This window comes from Symsagittifera roscoffensis, chromosome 6 (genome assembly GCF_963678635.1).
Source record: "Symsagittifera roscoffensis chromosome 6, txSymRosc1.1, whole genome shotgun sequence".
Taxonomy (NCBI): Eukaryota; Metazoa; Xenacoelomorpha; order Acoela; family Convolutidae; genus Symsagittifera; species Symsagittifera roscoffensis.
This window is the reverse complement of record NC_087067.1, coordinates 5167534-5188299: the sequence shown is the minus strand read 5'-3', so window position 1 is coordinate 5188299 and position 20766 is coordinate 5167534. Positions and strand designations below refer to the sequence as shown.

General features: G+C 35.4%; 1 protein-coding gene across 1 annotated transcript; it reads right to left on the bottom strand.

Moving 5' to 3' along the window:
• Positions 1–3282: 3282 nt before the first annotated feature.
• LOC134847616 (ATP synthase subunit beta, mitochondrial-like) lies at positions 3283–13090 on the bottom strand. The gene is made up of 8 exons (XM_063864742.1): positions 12992–13090; positions 12726–12928; positions 11889–12079; positions 11690–11811; positions 11401–11585; positions 8011–8505; positions 3949–4150; positions 3283–3712 (listed from the first exon to the last, which is right to left on the bottom strand). Exons 1-8 carry the CDS (start codon positions 13026–13028, stop codon positions 3618–3620), a joined length of 1530 nt encoding a protein of 509 aa, XP_063720812.1. The 5' UTR covers positions 13029–13090; the 3' UTR covers positions 3283–3617.
• Positions 13091–20766: the final 7676 nt, after the last annotated feature.

Genomic DNA, 20766 nt, shown 5'->3' with positions numbered 1-20766 from the left:
ATTTAACATGTTCAATTAGAATTGGTCTCAATTCAATTTGGAAAGATTATGAGAGCAAATATTTTGCCACGCATAAATAATTCGCATATTTAAACTATCAAGGTACTGTTCGAGAAACGATGCACTCAGAATTTTAGTCTAGCTCAAGCATACTCGCTTGGAAGTCAAAAGGTATCCGGATCGATACCCTTACTCTGTCAGTTTTTGTTTAATTGGTCCGAAAGAAAAAAAAATCAGCATATACATTCATTCCAAAAAAAATTTGAAATTATTTAATTTTTTTTATACCAAATCCGTAAAAAAACACGAAGATTTCAAAGTACTTGGAACAATTTACTGAAATTATTATTTTTGCATATAATCGGTTTCTATAGTGGATATATATTTTTTTTTATTTCAAAAAAAGAAAACAACTCTATTCAAGTTTTTTTTTCTGTGGTGTTGAAATTTAATTGATCTCTTTGTGGAATCAAATATCCTAAAAAACTTAGAAGAAATGCATTCTTTCTCTGGTTAAGCAAACAATCCTTTGAGCGCCTCGTTACTTCATGAGCTAGCCAGTCAAAACTTACAAAATTGGACCAGAGAATGTCAGTTGAAACAATTTTAATTTAATAATTTTTAAAAAATACCCTATAAAAACTAAAAGAAAAAACAAATTATCACTCTGTTTGATCAAAATTGTCCTCGTTACTTGTCTTTCTCATTTATTATCTCACGAAGCTTAAAAGTTGTTCACCAATCAGAACTTAACGCCACATGAATGCTTCTTGAGCAAGCCATACAAAAATCACAAGGATTGTCAGTTAAAACAATTTTTCTATTTTCAGACAAAAACAATTCGTTGCTTCGCAAATGGCAAAAAATGAAACTACCAGACAAAATGAGAAACAAAATCAATAATGAAGACAATTTTTATTTTCAAAAACAAACAATTGAAAGTTATATTTTTTTCAGAAAGTTTGTCTAAGCTTCCCTGCAGTTTTTTATGCACATAAAAGTATTGGATCAAGTGATAAAAAGCGCCTCAATTTCTGAAAACTAATTAATATAGCGTTTAAGTTTTCGTAAAAATCTTTTTTGATGTCAGCGTTTCAATTTTGTCTAAGTTCTTTTCCAATTGCCTCTGAAAAACAGAAGTTCAGACCAAATTTTTCCCTGAAGTTTTCAAATTATTATTTTTGTTGCGCAACCCTAAGACTCTGTTCTTTCCCGGTGCACAGAAAGCAGCGCAGAAATCAGAACAAACAAAAACTTTGTGAAAAAAAAACTTTTTTTTTTTGAAAAAGTGTGTTTTTCAAGGTAAGGATGGCTTCTTACAGTATTTTAAATCAAACTTCTGAAATTTTTCTTCGAAAAATTGATTGCAATTCAAATAAGTTTTCACTAAATTTAAGTTAAAATGTCAAAAATAAACAGACCAGTATTTCTCCACCTTGGGAAAATTATTTCAAATTATGTTTTAGTTTCCGATAATCGGGACTAAATAATTTTTCTTAATGAACGCTGATTGGACTCTTGAGGAGAAAATTTACTTCGAACATGTTTAATAAACAACTTCAAATAGATTTAAGCAAATTATTTTTTTTGCATTATTCTTTTAAACAAATCTTGGTATAGAGCATTTCGTTTTTGAAAACATTGTCAGAAACCTATTCGAATCCTTGTTGATAACCAAGACAGCCGGTTGATCCACATGTAGAAAAAAAGCTCACTAAATAAAGAGTTTACAATTTCTGCCGCTCTTACCATTTTGTGGTTGACGTACGCGAAAAATCAATCGAATTTTGCTCATTTTTTGATATGATTTTTTTAAGCATTTTCAACAAAAAGAGGTAATAGGAGAGAAAATTATTAAGTTTAAAATTTTAAAATCAAGTAAAAGCACCAAGTAGCTATTGTTCCAATTTTACGTTTGCCTTGTTCGAACAAATTGATTAATTATTCGAAAACTTCTTCTTAAAAAAGGAAATTCGATGATTTTTTACAAAAACTTCACATGCTCTATTTTTGAGTTAGACTTTGTGGAGAACGAAACTTTTTAGTAGACTTCGCCAAAAGCCTCTTGCTACTTTTTTGCATTTATTTGTAACTTACAAAGGTCTTGGCAACGTTTTCTTCTGGGTGAACCTAAAGTTTTCTTGTGTTTTACGTACAACTGCTGGGTTCGATTGCGCTAGCATTATTGCGAATACTGCTAGCATAACTTACTAGCAGAAGGATTTGAATCGGAACTTTTCAAAATCAAAACGTTCTGAAAGCTATCGCGTAGTCATAATGACATTATCAGCGTATAATCATGAAATTTTGGTCGCTACACTGAATCAAAACTCAATTAAAAGCTAGTAAACAAGTTTTTGGATTTTTATGATTTTGATTATTCTGGCATTGAAGGTTATAAAGTGTCTGAGAGCTTTTAGACTTAAAACACATCCCTCCACCAATCTGACAACATATTTGTTTGTTAGTGAAATCGGTACTTACAAAAAGAAACAAATCTCAACACAAAAACGAAGCAGAGCTCAGCACTATTTACGATACAATTCATAAGAGGAAAAAATTGGAAGACAACTAGAAGCCCAGCTAAACCTGGATGTACGTCTTTGATATCTATTGCATTGATTTCTGATGCTGAACGAAATGCGTAGTTTCAAACATTGGACTTCGCACGAACCCTTAGTTGTTATAGATATCAAATTTCAAATCCCGATAACACAAATTTGCAAACCCAGGACTTGAGCAGTCGACATTAGTTTCCTTAATTTGTTTATTGACATGAAAAGGCCGTCCAATTCCCTACCCGCTTTGAAAATTCTATTTTTTGCATAATCACAGCTTAGATGTCAGGGATGAAAAAAAATTCAAACCAGAACGCGATTATTTAAAGCGAAGCGAACATTTTATGTAAAAATTACGCAGAAAATTTCTTATAAATTGACTGCCATTTTTCGACACGAGCAATCTCAACAACAGTCATAGCTCAATGTAGCTACAGGACTGCTGGCAATAAATATATAAGTCATCGATGTTATACAAAAAAATACTCGTTCCATTTCACGAAACATTCATTTTTGTCATTTTGATTTAGCTATTTTCGGAGTTTGTACCATGATTGAAATTGCTTTGATCTAACTTCAACGTGCCCCCAGCAAGTGTTATTTGAGGCGCAAATATTGTTTGGAAAAAACCGATCCATTGAGGTTGTAACAGCTGTTACCGTCAAGCTGGTTCAATCTACTGTAAGTTCTAAAAAAAAAATCAGTTTCAAGGTCCTAAAACAGATTCAGTGAAAAATTAATTCTGTAAACCTTTAAGTTCAAGTAACGTCGTGTAAACTTTAGGTTATGTTTAGCTCACTTGACATCAACTTTAATCACATTAGTGGTCCAATTACTATAGAGGATCGTCTTTACAGTTCATTATTAGTTGGTTGTTCAGTTTCAAACGTTCAATTGATATATTCAGTTTAAGGGGACCGTTTAAGGGTAGCTGTTTGCTTGCTGTGACGTATGTGCATAGGTAGGAAGAATGATCGTCCCTCTGACTAGTTGGCATTTGTTCTTTCATGGTAAGTGTTGCTGTCCTCAATATATGTTTTGTTTGTCCTATCATTCACACTACATCTCAGCCGCCAGCTTCTCTGCCTTTGTCTTCACCTCCTCGATGTCGCCTACCATATAGAAGGCCACCTCGGGGTACTGGTCCATCTCGCCTGTAATCAATTAACAATCTTAAACCTTGATAATAGATAGTGTTAAATTTTAATGTTGACAAAAACTCCTGATTAAATATGCACAAAAAAGTAACCTAAAGATGGACAACAAAAAACACCCTAAAAATGTATAATATCAATAATGAATTTTTCACGTATTTATGTTATGTTGTCCACAATCTTTTGCAGAACTCAATGAATTGAACTCAAACCACCGGAAATATTGTCTGACTGACCGCTGAGAATGTCCTGGAAGCCTTTGATGGCGTCCTTCAGGTGCACGTATCTGCCCTCGATGCCCGTGAAAACCTCTGCCACCTGGAACGGCTGTGAGAGGAACTTCTGTGCCTTCCTAGCTCTGGACACAGTCAGTTTGTCCTCCTCGCTCAACTCGTCCATTCCCAGGATGGCGATGATGTCTTGCAGAGATTTGTAGTCCTAAACACAGCACCACAACATCAATACTGCAATTGGATTCGCACCACGGCAACGTTGGCAAATTAGTTCAAAACTATTGATACAACTGTAGATCAAAAGAGACAAATGCAATTTCAACCCATAATAAAAGCAAGACCTGTTCAATTTTGATTTCTGGTACAATTCACGCGTAAAAAATGGTGCATGTGTGAAATAAGTGTTATTGGTCAGCTTGTATAGCCGAGAGACAGTGGTCTTGTTGGCGATATATTTGAGAACACGAAATTAACGAATTAACAGGTCAGCAACAGATTTTAGGTTGACTTTTGGATAATTTCTCAACATATTTGTCCTAGAAATTATCATTTGTTGTACCAGTATCTTATTTCTATGACTTTGAATACTTCAAAAGGGATATACAGTTTCATAAGCCAAATAACGAGTCAAGTAAAACCATGAGCATGAATTAATGGTCTTCGGTTCATAACTAATACACTCGCTTCAAGCTTTAAATAAATTTCGTCTTTATTTGCAAGATTAAACCAACCATTCGTTGGCTTGCTACAAATAAATGCTTGGCTACATGTGAATTTTAAACATTACGAAAATAAAGCACGTCAGAATTAAATTATATTCCAAAAAAATCTTCTCTAAGTGTAAATTCACTCTTGATTCTAAAAAAACGTAACATAGCCAACTGACATTTGGAAATGAGTAATCAATGATATGAAGCTTAAAAAAACTGACTGGTTTTTTCGAAAATATTCAACTTTAGAATTTCGGAAAAAAAATAGATGGCCTTAAAGATCTTTGATTTGAAGAATTAACGATGTACAATTTTTTGTTAAGATAAACCCTATTTGAGAAAACTTAATCAATAGAAAAACCTTTCATTTCGCTGGGAAATCTGACAATTAATATCCTTTTCGATAGTCAGACTTTCTCCCTAAAGCTAGTGATTTAAAATATTACAAGGAAATAAGAATCAACACAGCAACTTGAGTCTCACGCACTAGCCACTAATGCCTAAATTGCCCAAAAACTAGCCACTAAGAACCAAGCTACATCTAATAATAAATTGCTAATTCGCTACCGCAAAAGGGACACCAAATACAAAAATACAGAATTTTGCATGAAACCATAAGCAAAAATATATATTAACACAGATGCAAAGTTGCACTTGGCAAACACAAGCAAAATATCACTGATAACACTACTGGGAAAAAGTGAATGCGTAAAAATTTGAGTCTACAAAATTTCTTAAGTGAAGCACGCCAATTATGAGTCTACATATTTGCTAATTGACGCAAGCCAATTATAGTATACGAAAGAATCCTGCCCAGGTTCGAACCTTCTTCTTTTGTTGCGGGTCTCCTTTCCTACCTCTACGCTACATATCCATGATACCTTGAAGCTGAAGTGCTTTTTATATATAATAGTCTGTAAAGATCCTTAGCATTGGCTGTACTTAATAGCTGGTTATTGGTCAAAATGAACACAATCAAAATGAATACTAAAATTTGCTTTGATTGGAAAAAAGAGTTCATAGTATCACACAAGCTTTGCTTGTTCAATCACGATATTTCAAAAAAATGTGATTTACATTGAGTTGAAAATTCTGAAATCGAGCTTTTTATTATTGTACTGCTGTTTGAAAATATTTTTTTTGGGTTCATTTGAATTAAAATTGCATCAACTGTGTTAACTTTTTACTAATCAAATGTTAAAGCACATGACATTATACTGCTACCGCAGCCTACCGATTCAAAAGTGCCGCCAAAAGTAGCACGTTTCTTGTGACTTGGAAAAAAGGTTTGTATTAATACAACCGCTTCGCAAGTTTAACACAGGTGAAGTTACGCATACACAAGTAAAATATGACCCACAACGCTTCTGGAAAAAACTGATTGATTAAAACTTTGATTCTACAAAATTTCTTAAGTGACGCACGCCAATTATGACTCTACATAATTGCTAAGTGACGCAAGCCAATTATGATGTATTAGCAGTACCAGTCAATGTGAAAAGAAATTTACCAACTAACATGCATCAATTTGTAAAGCGGACGCCTTTAAACTTGTATACGAAAAAATTCTTTAAAAAATCCGACCTTGCCCAAGTTCGAACCCTCTTATTTTGCTGCTGGTCTCTTTCCCTACCTCTACGCTACAGAAACATGATACCATGAAGCTAGAAGGCTATTTTTAATGTAGTCTGTGTTGATATCCATAGCATTGGCTGTACTAAATAGCTGGATCAAAATGAACACATTTTGGCACAACAATTGCATCGCAACAATATAGTGCAAATAAACAGACCAATACTTTTTGAGAGCGATAGAAAAAAAGATGGTAAACTTGATGTTGAACTATCTCTAGACCGGTCAAATAAAAAAAATCCGGCTGACAAAAAGTTCAAAAAATTATTTGGCAAATCTCAGTTAGACCATATTACAGACATGGGCTAAGACGAAATGCAGATAATCAATATCAAAATTGGTCTAATCAGAAACTGAAAGGTTGAGCAACTTCTTTGAAGGTTCTTAGAACACTTGCGAAGTGCAAATATACAGAGCAATAATTTTTGAGAGCAATAGAAAAAAGATGAAACTTGATGTTCAACTATCTCTAGACCGGTCAAATAAAAAAATCCGGCTGACAAAAAGTTCAAAAAATTATTTAGCAAATCTCAGTTAGACCATACTACAGACATGGGCTAAGACGAAATGCAGATAATCAATAAATTTGTCTAACCAGAAACTGAAAGGTTGAGCAACTAGTTTGAATGGTCTTAGAACACTTGCGAAGCTAGTCTTGTTCCCGATAAAAACACACTTGCTCTCGCAAGTGCAAATATACAGAACAATAATTTTTGAGAGCAATAGAAAAAAGATAATAAACTTTATGTTGAACTATCTCTAGACCGGTCAAATAAAACAATCCGGCTGACAAAAAGTTCAAAAATTTATTTAGCAAATCTCAGTTAGACGATATAACAGACATGGGCTAAGACGAAATGCAGATAATCAATATCCAAATTTCTCTAATCATAAACTGAAAGGTGTAGCAACTAGTTTGAAGGGTCTTAGAACAGTGTGAAGGGTCTTATACAAAAAAACCTAGAGAGCTATGAAAAACAAATAATGAAGTGTAAAGCAAATCTAGGCTTTCTTTGCGAAATACAGAAAGTTGACTTCAAGCTTCTGTTAACAATTTAGCATCCGTATAAGGTTCACTAATAGAGACATTAATACGAAATGCAGTAATCCGTCTAAGATAGTTGAACGTCGGTGTTTCTGGATATATATTTATTTTTGGCTTTGTATAAAGTAAAAGTAGTTTAAAATCCAGTTTTATATAGCACCAGTTTGGAAAGTTCAGTTATCACAGAACTCTGTTTGAAGTGCAAATCATGAAACAAAGAATCAGCCCATACTGATTTCACCAAACCTCATTCGTAGACATTCTTAGCAACTATTTTAAATGTGACGGCCTTACACATTTCTCGTTTCAAGATGTTGAAACAACTATTCATAAAACGCTAGTACTTAGCAACAATTTTTTTTTATCTCACTAGCCTAAAATTCTCGACGATCTATATTTCATCTTATTTTATAAGCATTTTTAATCCAAAAAATACTTTCATTGAAATGATTGCGGTCTATGCGAAACTGTTCATCTATATTTGCAGTATGGTGTCTGAATCTATTCGCTGTACTTGTAATTACAAGCACGTTGCAAACTTATTTTGGTTTTATTGCACCAGTTTGGAAAGTTCAGATATCACGGAACTCTGTTTGAAGTGCATCATATCGTTCGATTTTAAAAACATTACCATTTAATGTTGAAGACGAATTCTAATTCGGATTTAGTTAATCGTACCTGCAGCAGCTTCTGTACTCCTCGAGCAGTGTTATAGTGCTCCTCTCCGACCACATTCACATCCATAATACGCGAAGTGGAGTCCAATGCATTCACGGCTGGGTAGATTCCCAACTCAGCGACACTTCTGTCCAACACAGTGGTGGCATCCAGATGGGCAAACGCGGTGGCAGGCGCCGGATCTGTCAAATCATCGGCTGGCACGAAGATAGCCTGTACTGATGTGATTGATCCCTTCTTTGTGGTTGTGATTCGCTCCTGCATAGTACCCATATCAGTGGCGAGAGTCGGCTGGTACCCCACAGCAGACGGAATTCGACCCAACAGGGCAGACACCTCAGAACCAGCCTGGGTGAATCTGAAAATGTTGTCAACGAACAGCAGCACGTCCTGTCCCTCGTAGTCTCGGAAGTACTCCGCAACTGTCAGTCCAGTCAAAGCTACTCGAGCTCGTGCTCCTGGGGGCTCATTCATCTGTCCGTACACCAGCGCTACCTATAAGAAATTGCTTCTTCGAAACATCAGTCAACATATTGAAAATTTGCTAAAATCACTCAGTAACTTAAAAATAACTTAACTGCAGTTTTGGTTTCCAGCAAACATTATCGATTGAGATCAAATTCAGGTACCTATCGAATTAAAGGTTTATGAATTAAACAAAACGAATCGGCTCTGAAAAACTTTAGCTGATCATTTAGCTGAATACAAATGATTTCGAGCACAGAGTAACAAAGAACACAAGACACATAATTACTAAGCAAAAAAAACGGAGCTGAACTATCAAAAATTGTCTACTTCTCCCAAACTAATTCTTAAAAACATATTCTTGATCTTTTTCCTGTTTTTGTTGGGTGAAAATTTTGTGACCTTAAATTAAATTGTAATTCAAAGCTTCAACAGCCAAAACACCAAAATTTTAAACAACTTTACTTTAATTCTCAGTTTCAACTAGCTAAAATAAGTCTGCTGAACAAAATCTTGGACCACTCTTCGTAATAATAATAATAAATTGTTTCCAAAGCATAACTAACAATGTATCACTTTATATATTATTTTTCCAAGATGCAGATCATTTTTTAGATCACCATTAGAAACAAATTTTCTGTTTTCGGGCGTCTAAAGTTTCAAACTTTCATATACCCAATTTCAAGTTTTTTTTACACAGAAGTGAAGCCGAGCTTCGCATCACTTGCGCAACAAAGAAAGCGTACCATTGCAATGGTCAGTGAAATGAAAATCACCTGAAAACTGAAATTACGAAAAAAACAAATCAGGGAAAAACAGATGAGAAACACAACTGCTAGCATTAAACAAGCTTTTAGTATTTTCGAGCAACTACTAAGCCAACAACAAGTGGTTGGACGCCAATTGTTCCAAAAACAAAACCAAACTAAATGGTTGTCATAAAAAAAATCAGCACTATTTAGAAAATACGAGAATTTGCAGCTCAGAAAACCAGACGACAAACTCAGCCACTAGCCATTAACAAACTTTGTGCAAGGGTTCACAAAGCCAACAACACGTGTTTACACCCCAACTGATCCGAAAACTAAAAGCAAAAGAAATGGTTGTAATAAAATTCAACACTTTTTTGAAAATACGACAAAATCAATATCGAAAAACAGACGAAGAACACAACCACTCGCATTAAGCAAGCTTTTAGTGTTTTCCGAGCGTCCACTAAGCCAACAACACGAGGTTATACGCCAATTGAAATGGTTGTCACAAAAAACTCATCACTATTTAGGAAATACAAAAAACTCCATCTCAGAAAAACAGACGACAAACACAGCCACTAGCATTGAACAAGCTTTCAATATTTTGCAAGGGTTCACTAAGCCGACAACACGTGGTTAGACGCCAAATCATCAGAACACAAATATGCCAAAGGAAATGGTTGTCATAAAATGAACTGAGCTTACAAAAATCAAAATTCAAACCGCGAAAAAGTAACGTGGGTAGCCGGTCGAAACGTAGCACAGAGTTCCAACCACATTCATGAAAATCTATATTGAAAAAAAACTTATATCATTTATGTCACTTTTCTGCGCGCGATAGGAACTAGATAAAAACTTAGTTAGTAAAAATTAGAATTAGACAGAATCGACTGTTTTCAAAAAATTGAAGCTTCAAAAACTAGGTTTTTAGGAGTATAGCTAGGTTTTTGGCGGCTTAAAGAACGTTTCCTGTAAAAACTTCTACTCGTTGGGCATTTATTTGCTCGAAATTAGATTTAAAAGCTAACTTCTCAAACCCCTTTATATCGACACTGAGAAAACTTCTTGATTTTTTGTCACTCCAATCCAGAATTAAAAAAGCTTCAATAGCGACGAATATTTGAAGCTCTTTCAGTCGTGATTGGACCTTCATCCTGACGAACACTTGTGATACCTGATTTTGAAAAAAACTTCAAACACACACAAAGCCAAGTCATTCCCACTTTCAGTGGTCGGAAAAATCACTGACAATTTTGTTTAATCGCAAATTACAGGGTGTTTCAGATAAATGTTACGATAGAAAAGATATCGACTGATTATCGCCCAGATTTTATTCAACAAACATAGCCAACTGACAGTTGGAAAACAGTAATGGACGCAAGGAAACTAAAAAAAAACTACTTGTTTTTTCAAATGTGTTTTGAATTGCAAATTGAAAATTAGATGGCCTTAAAGCTCTTTTGAAATTGTAGAAAAATTTATGGTGGATACTTTTGTGATAAAATTAACCCGATTTGAGAAAACAGGATCAATAGGTAAACTTTTATTTCGCCGGGAAATCTGATAATTAATTTCTCTTTTCAAAATTAGAAGTCGATCACGTTTTTCGTGACCTTCACAATTTTGCTGTTCGATGGTGGAGTTTGCATTCCTTTTAACAAAAGAAATGCACTGAACTTAAAAATAAATCACAAGTCAAACTGCGAAAAATCAAAATTGAACGTGAACAAATTTTCTAACGAAAGAAAATAAGCCAGCAAACAGTTGGGAAATTTAATGAACACAAGCAAACAAAAAAGTAGTCCATACTCAAAAACTGCCCATTCGATGGTCGATAGCAAAAGAAATGAGCTGAACTTGAAACAAATCGAAAGTCAAACCGCGAAACCAAATTAGAGCGTGAGCAAATTTTGTTTTTGAAAAAAAAAAGTCTATTCATGATTGAACAATCTGATTAAGAAATTCTCCTACAATTTAATTCAAATATCGGGACTTTGATTACTCTCGCATTCCAATGTAACCATTTATAAAGAGGTAACCCCACCCCCATCTACTAAGTAGACAATGAAAACCACCCCCAGTGCGGTACCCTACTACCCTCTCATCCAAAGATCTTGTCAAAATCATCACTACCTACACAAGTCTTAACTATGTTAGTCGAATCTTAGTTAACCTTTGACGATTTGTCCTTCAGGGAGATGACTCCTCCTGTGATCATCTCGTGGTATAGATCATTTCCCTCTCTTGTTCGCTCTCCCACGCCCGCAAACACTGAGTATCCTCCGTGCGCTTTGGCTACATTGTTAATCAGTTCCATGATAAGCACAGTCTTACCGACACCAGCACCTCCGAAAAGACCTGGAAAATTGATCCACTAAATAAGCTATAGTGATTAAAGCTACTCAGTAAATTAATATAATTAACTATAACAGCAAGACATGGTTTTCTAAAATAAGGCTTACCAATTTTTCCACCTTTCGAGTAGGGCGCAAGGAGATCGACCACTTTAATTCCGGTTTCAAGGATTTCCTGTTCCACGCTCATTTCAACAAATGGCGGTGCGTCTTGGTGAATTGGCAGGTGTCTAATCAGTAAAAAATATTAAACTATAATCTTTCGAACAATATCCCGATCAAATTTAATTGAAAACAAGAAAACTACTTCTTAGCATTCAGTGGTCCACGTTCATCGATGGGTTCTCCAATGACGTTAATAATTCTTCCTAATGTCTCTGGTCCAACTGGAATTGTAATGGGTGCCCCAACATCAACTACCTTTTGCCCTCTGACTAATCCTTCGGTACCGTCCATTGCAATTGTTCGCACTGTATTTTCACCAAGATGTTGAGCAACCTTAACATTAAACTATAGTAAACAAAAATACAATTTCCGCGGAAAACCATCATTGAATATCAGTGTTCCTGGTAAGATTCTCAATCAAAAATACTAAGCCGAACAAAAGAGCTCAAAATTTGATGGGTCCCGTTAATCCCGGCATTTTTGGAGGAAGACTTTTACGAGCAGTATTTTATGATAGTGGTCCCATGAAAAAGCAACTATGACAGACATGTCCCGCATGTAACTTGCATGTTATAATTTGAAAACTAATTTGTGCATAAGTGAAGCCTTGATCCGACTTGTTTTCCTACAGTTCAAATTAGTAATTGCTATTACTATCTTGTTTATATCAAGAAATATGCTCTCTTCAACTTATTTCACGGTTTAATAACTACAATAAGGTTGACTTATGTCATCAAAACTCAAATGGCAATTATTTGAATTTTCCACCTTGACGATAACTGTCTAAGCAGCTGGCAAATTGCAGGCGAATTTCAAAGCTGTAGAAACTTTATGGCCCATTAGAAAACAATTCCACCAGGAAAAGACCAAAAAATCCACAAATACCACATAAGTGAACTAATAGTTTCATCTGATACAGCATCTTGACGCCAAAAAAAAAAAAATCCGCAAAAAGTCTCAGAAATGGAAACGTGCAAACCTCAAGAACCAATCGGGATTCATGACCTTGAACTTCTAGTGCATTCAAAATTGGGGGCAATTCATCGTCAAATTGGACGTCAACAACAGCTCCAATGACAGCAACAACTTGACCAGATGCCGCTGATTTTGACTGAATTTTATCTGATTTGGGTGCTGATGCTGCAGCAGCTGCGGCATTTCTCAATCCAACTCTCCCTCCAACTAAAACAAATTATGGTTGCTAAGGGGAACGGTATCATTAAAAAGTCTGTAAAACAAACAAACCTGATGACACTTTCGCCAAGGTCCGGACGATATTCATTTCAATTCTATAAAACAAAATTAAGTTTATTTTGAATTCTTTTACGCATAATTCGATGGTGAGTTACTTGAACCAAACGAAGTGACAATGAGCTACGAAAACTTGCTTTCATGGACGTCTGTTTTATTAGAAATGAAAAGCGAAAATGTTTTGTTTGCTTTCTTTTTTGAACAGGCAAAAACATATTTGCAAGATTTATGTGTCTCTATTCCAGTTTCCCACCCCCTGGTAAAATTACAAAAATAGGCTGCTCAAAAATACCGAAGTTTGCATGAAAGAATAATGTTGTCAAAATTTGTTCACCTGTTCACGCTGACAGGTTTTGATGCAGTTTATAACATGAAAAATTAATTTGAATTGAATTTCACATACTGATTTTCAGAAAAATCAAAGGGGGGAGGACTGGAAAAAAGCCATTTAAGGTAAGACTCTATGATATGTTCTCAAGCCTAACTTATGCTATTGAATTTAACAAAGCATGTCGAGCGCTGATGTAAGGACTTTTTTACATTTGAAGAAATTCTGCTCTTTACGTTGCGATTCAATGTGCATTTTAACATATCCATTGGATGTAATGTAGGCATAGTTTAAAGCTATGCAAAAAATTGAGAATGATAAAATGGGACTCAGGGTACTAGTTTAGAGGTATGGTCCAGTTAAAAAAAACTCGTTTAAAGTTGGCCCCGAAACAGAAGTATTTGCACGTTTTCTTTTATCTTCATCCACTTGAAGTACTTCAAGGATATTTAAGCGACCTGGCGAGACCACACTTCAAAACGATCCGTTGGACTCATCTAAAATAAGATCCAGTTTGAAGTTTGACAAATTCAGAACACCACAAAGATTTAATTTCAGACCCAGTATCACAAATTCTTTGCGTGATTAACACCAATAAGAACTTTGGTACCAATGATTGTGTAATAACAATTCCAATCATACTGGCGCACAAAATCATTCCCACAGTAACAAATCATCACTTAAATTTCAATTCAGCGTGAAGGTCTGGGTAAGCACCGCATGATTTCCAAAAACCATTTCATTTTTGGACGAGACGTTAGCCTACGCCTACACTTCTCGTTATTTTCTCCGTGATGATTGATTATACTGTTGAAACTAAAACTTGCAGGATTCGAGGATTCCGTGAACACAAAGTATTATCAACAAAAAAAAACATTTCTTTACTACCGAGCGAGCTATAAATCTATTTGAAAACTGAGTGGCTGAAAAAAGAAGAGATTAACGACACGGAACAAAAACTTTTTGAAACTAATTCGAAACTTTGTCATCAAAATATGGATTTTCTTAAAAATTGTAAAAATATGGTGCATGACTTCTACTGGTGAAACTGAGCAAAAAAATGCTACTCAGAAATCAAATTCAACATAAAAAAAAAAAAAAATGATAGCCAGTTCCTGGGGAAAAAAAACAAAGAAAGTTCCGACAAAAATCCTTGAAAATACTGGATATATTTTTTTTCAAATTATTAATAATCATGCGGGGCGTAATAAAAACTTTAAGAAAAGCCTAGATATTAGTTGTTTTCAACAACCACAGTAAAACAGACAAAATCAGCAAAAAAAATTAAGAAAAATGACCCTTTCAAGCAACAAAAAAATTAACAAATGATGCAAAACAATTTATATTTTGTTCAATTATTTTTTTCAGTCAAATTTTGAATTGTTACAGTTTTTTTCCTCGGACCGCTCTGAAAAAAAAAAACATTTGAAAAGTTTTTTTGGAAGAGTAAAACAAAATTCATGGCCTATCTTTCTATTAAAAAGTCTAGTTGCTCGTAGTTGAATTGAATTGAAAGTTAAAAATTTCAAACAGTTTCTCTCGATTCTGGGACAATTTAAAAAGAAATTATAATAACTTTCGTTTCACGACTAAACAGGCTTTATTTGAAATATCACTCGACCCAATCAGATGATTTTTTGTGCTTCTTCATTTACGTGGAAAGCAAAAAACTCAATCAAACTGAAAACAAAGTTCCTTACCATGTTCAAATGATCGGAGCAGAATTCAGTTACTGTCAAAGCTAAATTCCATAGACGTAAAAGTAAACAATATAATCAGAAGGTCGAAAATATCATAGTAACCGAGGTTACAGTCAACAGTCCTTTCATCAAATTATCCAGTCAAAGTCCTCGGAACGTTCTAGATATAGAAGAGTAAACATTACTATATTTTGAAGTAAAGAGAGTCAGATGGTTGGGAATTGAGAACTAACACCTGCACAGAATAAACCTGAGTTGAAAGTGACTCAAAAAGACTGGCCTGATATGAGGCTAAGGATCTATTATATACTTATCAAAGCTTCGCTTTTGTTCACTTGGCCCAACAAAAAATAGGTTTCTTCGAAAGTAGTTTTTATCATTAATAGTGCCAAATTCACAGGTTCGCAACCTGTTTTGCCAGGGAAATTCTCTGCGGAAAATCAACAACCTCGAGGTTAAACAACCGAACAAAATTGTTAACAATAGAGGCAATACATAAAAGGAAAGAGTAACCGGGCTTGAACACGCGCGATGAATTTAGGAGCAGGGAGTTAGCACTGAAAATTTAGTCCCACAGGTTCATAAACAGGTTTGCAATTTTGCATATTCCATTTTTCGATTAGTCCAACGTTAGTTTTTATTCCCAAGAACTATTCGGCAACGCCCTTATCTTCAATACGAATCCGCTTACCAATACTGGCAATCAGCTCTTGCACTGAAACTTTGTCAACATCAAAAATTATCATGTCATCATCATACACAGCAATCAAAACTCATTTTCTTAGGATGATAAAGTAAACAGGTATCTACAGAGTTTCTTAAGTAACCAAGTTCCAATAAAGTTTTTGTTAGAAACTGATACCAAGCTCGACTCGCTTGTTTTAAACCGTAAATACATTGAGCTTGCATACATTACGTTCACCAGACTCAAAACCACAAAGTTGCTCAATGAAAATTTCATCATCTAAAATAGAATTCAGAAAAGTTGTTTTGATATCAGTTTGTCGCTTTTTTAAACCATGCTGTGCTGCAATGGCAAATAATGAGCGAATTGCTGTCATACTATTAGTAGGTGAAAAATATCAGTATAATATTGTTCATAAATTTGACCAAATCCCTTAGCCACAAAAAGTGCCTCATATCGTTGAATTGAACCATCGCTTTTACGCTTTATATTAAAAACCCATTTGCCTTTCGTTTCCAGAAGGTAAAACCACAAGATCCCATGTTTTATTTTCTACAAGATTTTTGAACTCCATTTGCATTGCAGCTTGCGATTTTTCAGCATCAGCTGACAAAATTGCTTCCTCATAATTAAGTGGAACATTGCCATTGACACTAGCAGCCATTGTAAAAAAAAACAGTTTTCATCAGTAGAAAAATCATAATCGTAGTGCCATGCAGGTCTTCGAATCATCCGACCAGTCCTATTAGTTGTAGGAATGCCAAGTCTCAAAGCAGTAGAATGTTCTTCATCACTTACAGATTGTTCTCTTGATTTGTATGATGTAGAACGTTTTGGTTTAAAATGTATCGAATTGTCAGGAGTGGGGGAAGAAATATTTTGCAGATTGTTTGCAGTTGGAGTGTGAAGAGAAGACTCAATGGCATCAGATCTATCAAATTCATCGTGAGTTGTGTATTTTTCACGTGTATCTAAGTAGATTGGAGTATCTTGAATCTCCATTTGCACATTATCAGGACCAAATGCTGATGATACTCTTTGACAAGTATCAAAAATTGTAGAAGTAGCTCCCCCTGTCGGTGGTAAGGGCCTTCAAGAGTAGGCAAAACTTCATTTGCATCAGTTTCACTTGTTGGTGCATTATTGACTCCCACTGAATCTGTGACAGCTCCCACTGAATCATTGCCCGGAAAAGGCAAAACAATAGCAGATCTTGATCCGTTATCGAGACTTGGGAATTGTTCTTCGTGAAATGTCACGTTCAGAGAGCGATAAAATTTATTTTTCACAAAATCCTATAAAATAATTGCAGGACTTGAAAAAAACTGCCTTTTTGCCTTTGGGTAAAAACTTGCGCTGCTGGGTTTAATTTTTTGATATAAATAAACAACCAAAAACTTTTAATTGATAAACACTGGGTTGCTTTCCAAAAAACATTTCGTAGGGTGTTTTATGATCATTAATAGCAGATGTTAGTACACAATTTCTTGTTCATACTACAGTATCAACTGCCCTTACCCAAAAAGATTCTGGTATTTTGACGATAATAAAAGAGCCCCTGCATTGTCAAATACCGTTCGCCAATAGCTCTCGGCTATACCATTTTGATGAGGAGAATAAGGACTGGTAAATTGCTGTGCAATGCTGTTGTTCTTGCAAAAAATTTTTGAAATTTATGTGAAAAATATTTTCCACCATTATCTGACCTGAGTGTAAATCCAGTGACATTACATGGTTGGACCACCTATTAGGAAAAAAAAAGTTTTGCTAACGAATCGCCTCTAGAGGCCATAAAATATACTAATGCACATCTTGAAAAGTCGTCAATAAAAGATATTGCATATTTGTTTCCATGCAATGATTCCGGAGAGGTCCACAAACGTCACTGTGGACTAGTTAAAATTTTCGTGTTGCCCTAACTTGTGCTTTTTTCAGGTATGCCAGACGTAGATATCTTGCATTCTGAACACGAAATACACTTATCGGTTGACAATGAATCGGAGATGACCATGCCTTTCACTGCTTGAATTGCAGTTTTCTTCAATGTTTCACAATTTGCATGAGGAAACCTTGCATGCCACTTAGCAATAGACAATGCCGACATATTGGGCTCTTTTGCACTATGTTTAAACCGAAAAAGACATTTTTGTTGTCCCACACGTATATGCGTATTTGGTTAAACATCACTGTGTTTACTTGCTTAACTAGAAGTGAAACTGATATCAAATGAAATTTGAAGCTCGGCACATACAATGCTCGCTGCAGATTAAGTGGGTGTACTTACCTTTATAACAATCGTAGAATGATAGGCAAACTTCTCCAACACCATGTACTCGCTGTTGCGTCCCATCCCCATTAGTAATAAACATCGCACTTCCGTCCCCTTCCAGTATAGAAAGCGTCTTGAACATTGATTTGTCTGGAATGATATGGTTCGTGCATCCACAGTCTATCTCAATATCCATCGACCCATTTGAAGTTGCAGTTAGTGCAAACCCAGAGAAACCGCCTTGACGATTGCTCGAATTTTGCTTGCTTACATACTGCTTTGCATAGCACCTGTCAGTAGTGTGATTGTTGCGTCCACACTTTGTACAGTACAACGTTTTCTTGTTTCCTTGTCCAGTTCCTCCATTGTATCGTCTTCGGCCAGTTCTATGAATCGCTGGAGCCGCAATGGACGTAGAACTAGTATCTTGTTTGTTTGAGCTCCCCCCAAGTGATCGTTCAATCAGTCGCTCTTCCAATTGTAGATACGATATCTGCTGGAACTGTATTGCAGCTATGAATGAGCCGTATTCGTGCGGCAATGCTTCAAGAACTATCGCTATTTTCAGGTTGTCGCTGATCTTTTCATCGGCGGTTTGAACACAATGTTGTCCACTTTGCTTAGAAATTCTATAGTCGATTCACCGTTCTTCTTGAGTTCCAGAAACACTTGCCAAAGCACAATGATTTGGCTTAATCGAATCTGCCCAAATGTTTTTACCAAGTATTTCCATATTTTGAATCCATTCCTGTTATTCTGAGCAATGATCATCTGCAAAGTAGCATCATTGACGTGTATAATGATTTCCTGATACAACTTCCTCTGAACAGCATCTCTGTTGGCTTTGCTAACTTTTTCAGATTCTACATATAGTTTTTTATCTTCAATATAAGCTAGGAATCTTTCACACCATACAAGAAAAATTTCGGGTTTTCCATTGAAAACGAGCAGTTTCTTTTGTTCGGAATCCATCAAAATTTTTGTGCTTGGAAGCTTCAATCGATGTTACTTTATTAGTCCTTCTTCTATTCACCCATTCCAGGTTTTTAGGCTTCCATAAAGTGAAGAATTGTAACGTTCGCCCGGAAGAGTATGCCGACTGAAACTTAAGCTAAATCCTACAAAGATTGACTAGCGTGAAAGGATAGCATTTCAATATGGTTCTCATAACATCGGGTATCAAAAATTTAATTGTCTTAAAGCTATCAGCCGAGCCGCGCAAATTAACTCAATTAAAAATGAAATTAGTGGATTCTTGGCTAGGTATCACTATCAGCAGACCATGAGGTCACTCCGCAAAGCAGGGCTGATGAATTAAAATTTTTATGTTACTGTTTTAATGTTGTTTTTGTTGAGCAGAGAAAACAAACTTATCCATTGGAGATGGATGGACTTCTTCTTACTTCCTAGCTTCTCTTATCTTGAAATTGAAATTGGATGTTAAAAAAATAGTTTCAGGCCTTCACAGATGCTGGATTTTTTTCAAAATAACAGTTCTGGAGCACAACTCCAGGCCCTTCTATTTTTTTATATTCACCGAAGAAGCACTTTCATCGCTACCAGGAAGGGTTGCAGTTCTTGTTTTTGTTGTAAATTCGTAACTTTTAAATTACCCTTCCCTTTTTTTTGTAAATGACGTCGTTAATTGTCAAGTTTCTTAGCGTGCAATCTTTTTTTTTGGTCGAACGGCACAAAAAGCAAATGTGATGTGAAGAAAAGAGCAGAGTCCAATGGCTGTGAAACAAGCTAAGCAGATTTATAAAACTAACACCGGCACAGAAAAAACAGGAGCTAAAAGTTCTCAAAAAAATTGACCTGAGATGAATCTACGGGTCTATTAGACATTCAGACAGCGTTAACGTTCCCGTGACTTTCAAAGAAAAAATATCCGAAAGTGTTTTCATTCTCTATAGTGCCAAGTTAACAGGCAATATTCGCAACATGTATTGCGAGGGAGGTTCTGCGCCTAAAAAACAATGTTCTCTGACTTTCTCGGTACCTATGCTCAAACTCTTGCAGAGCTTTATCAGAAAATCTAAGTGCTAGGGCCAGCGGCACTATGAACTTCGAACGCTACTGATAACTCTGCAAACAGCCTCAATGCGCTTGCAGTAAACCAAACTACCTTTTCAATAGAATTTCCATCGTTTTGTCGGAGGACGGAAAAAAAACGACCTCGAGGCTGGTTCTGACCCCATTTTCTTCAAGATTCACAGCAACGTTAACATATGGAAAAACAAACCAAAACAAAAAAAAATACACTCAGTAATTTAAAACTTGCAGGAGGATGAAAAAAATTTTTTTTTTGAGTTTTACTAAACTCTCTGTGCGACTTACAAAAAAATATTTGATGTGGCCCAAAAAAAGTATCCGTAGCCAAAAAATTTGTCAGGACAAAATTTTCTGATATTACTGGTCAGGTTTGAACCTAGGAGCTTTGCCGTGCCATGCTTTATCGTTTTCTTTACCGCAAGTAAGCCTGAGATGATAAAATTGAATTTGTACAAGGAAATTGTCGGAAATTTCAGTTCATGTTGCTAAACAAGTTGTTAACTTGGAAATTGGAAAAATGAGAGAAGGTTAACTTCCTTACTTATTTTACTTTCTATTTAATGTCTTTAGTCTTAGCAGAGTACTAATCAAATGATTTACCGGCAACTTTTTGTTTTGGGCTCTGAAGATCAAAGTTTGACTTATCCATAGGCGAGTCAGCTAACAAAAAATTGCACATGCGCTCTAGAATTCAAAGCTTTTTCCCCCATTTCTTTTGTGATTTGTGAATTTTGA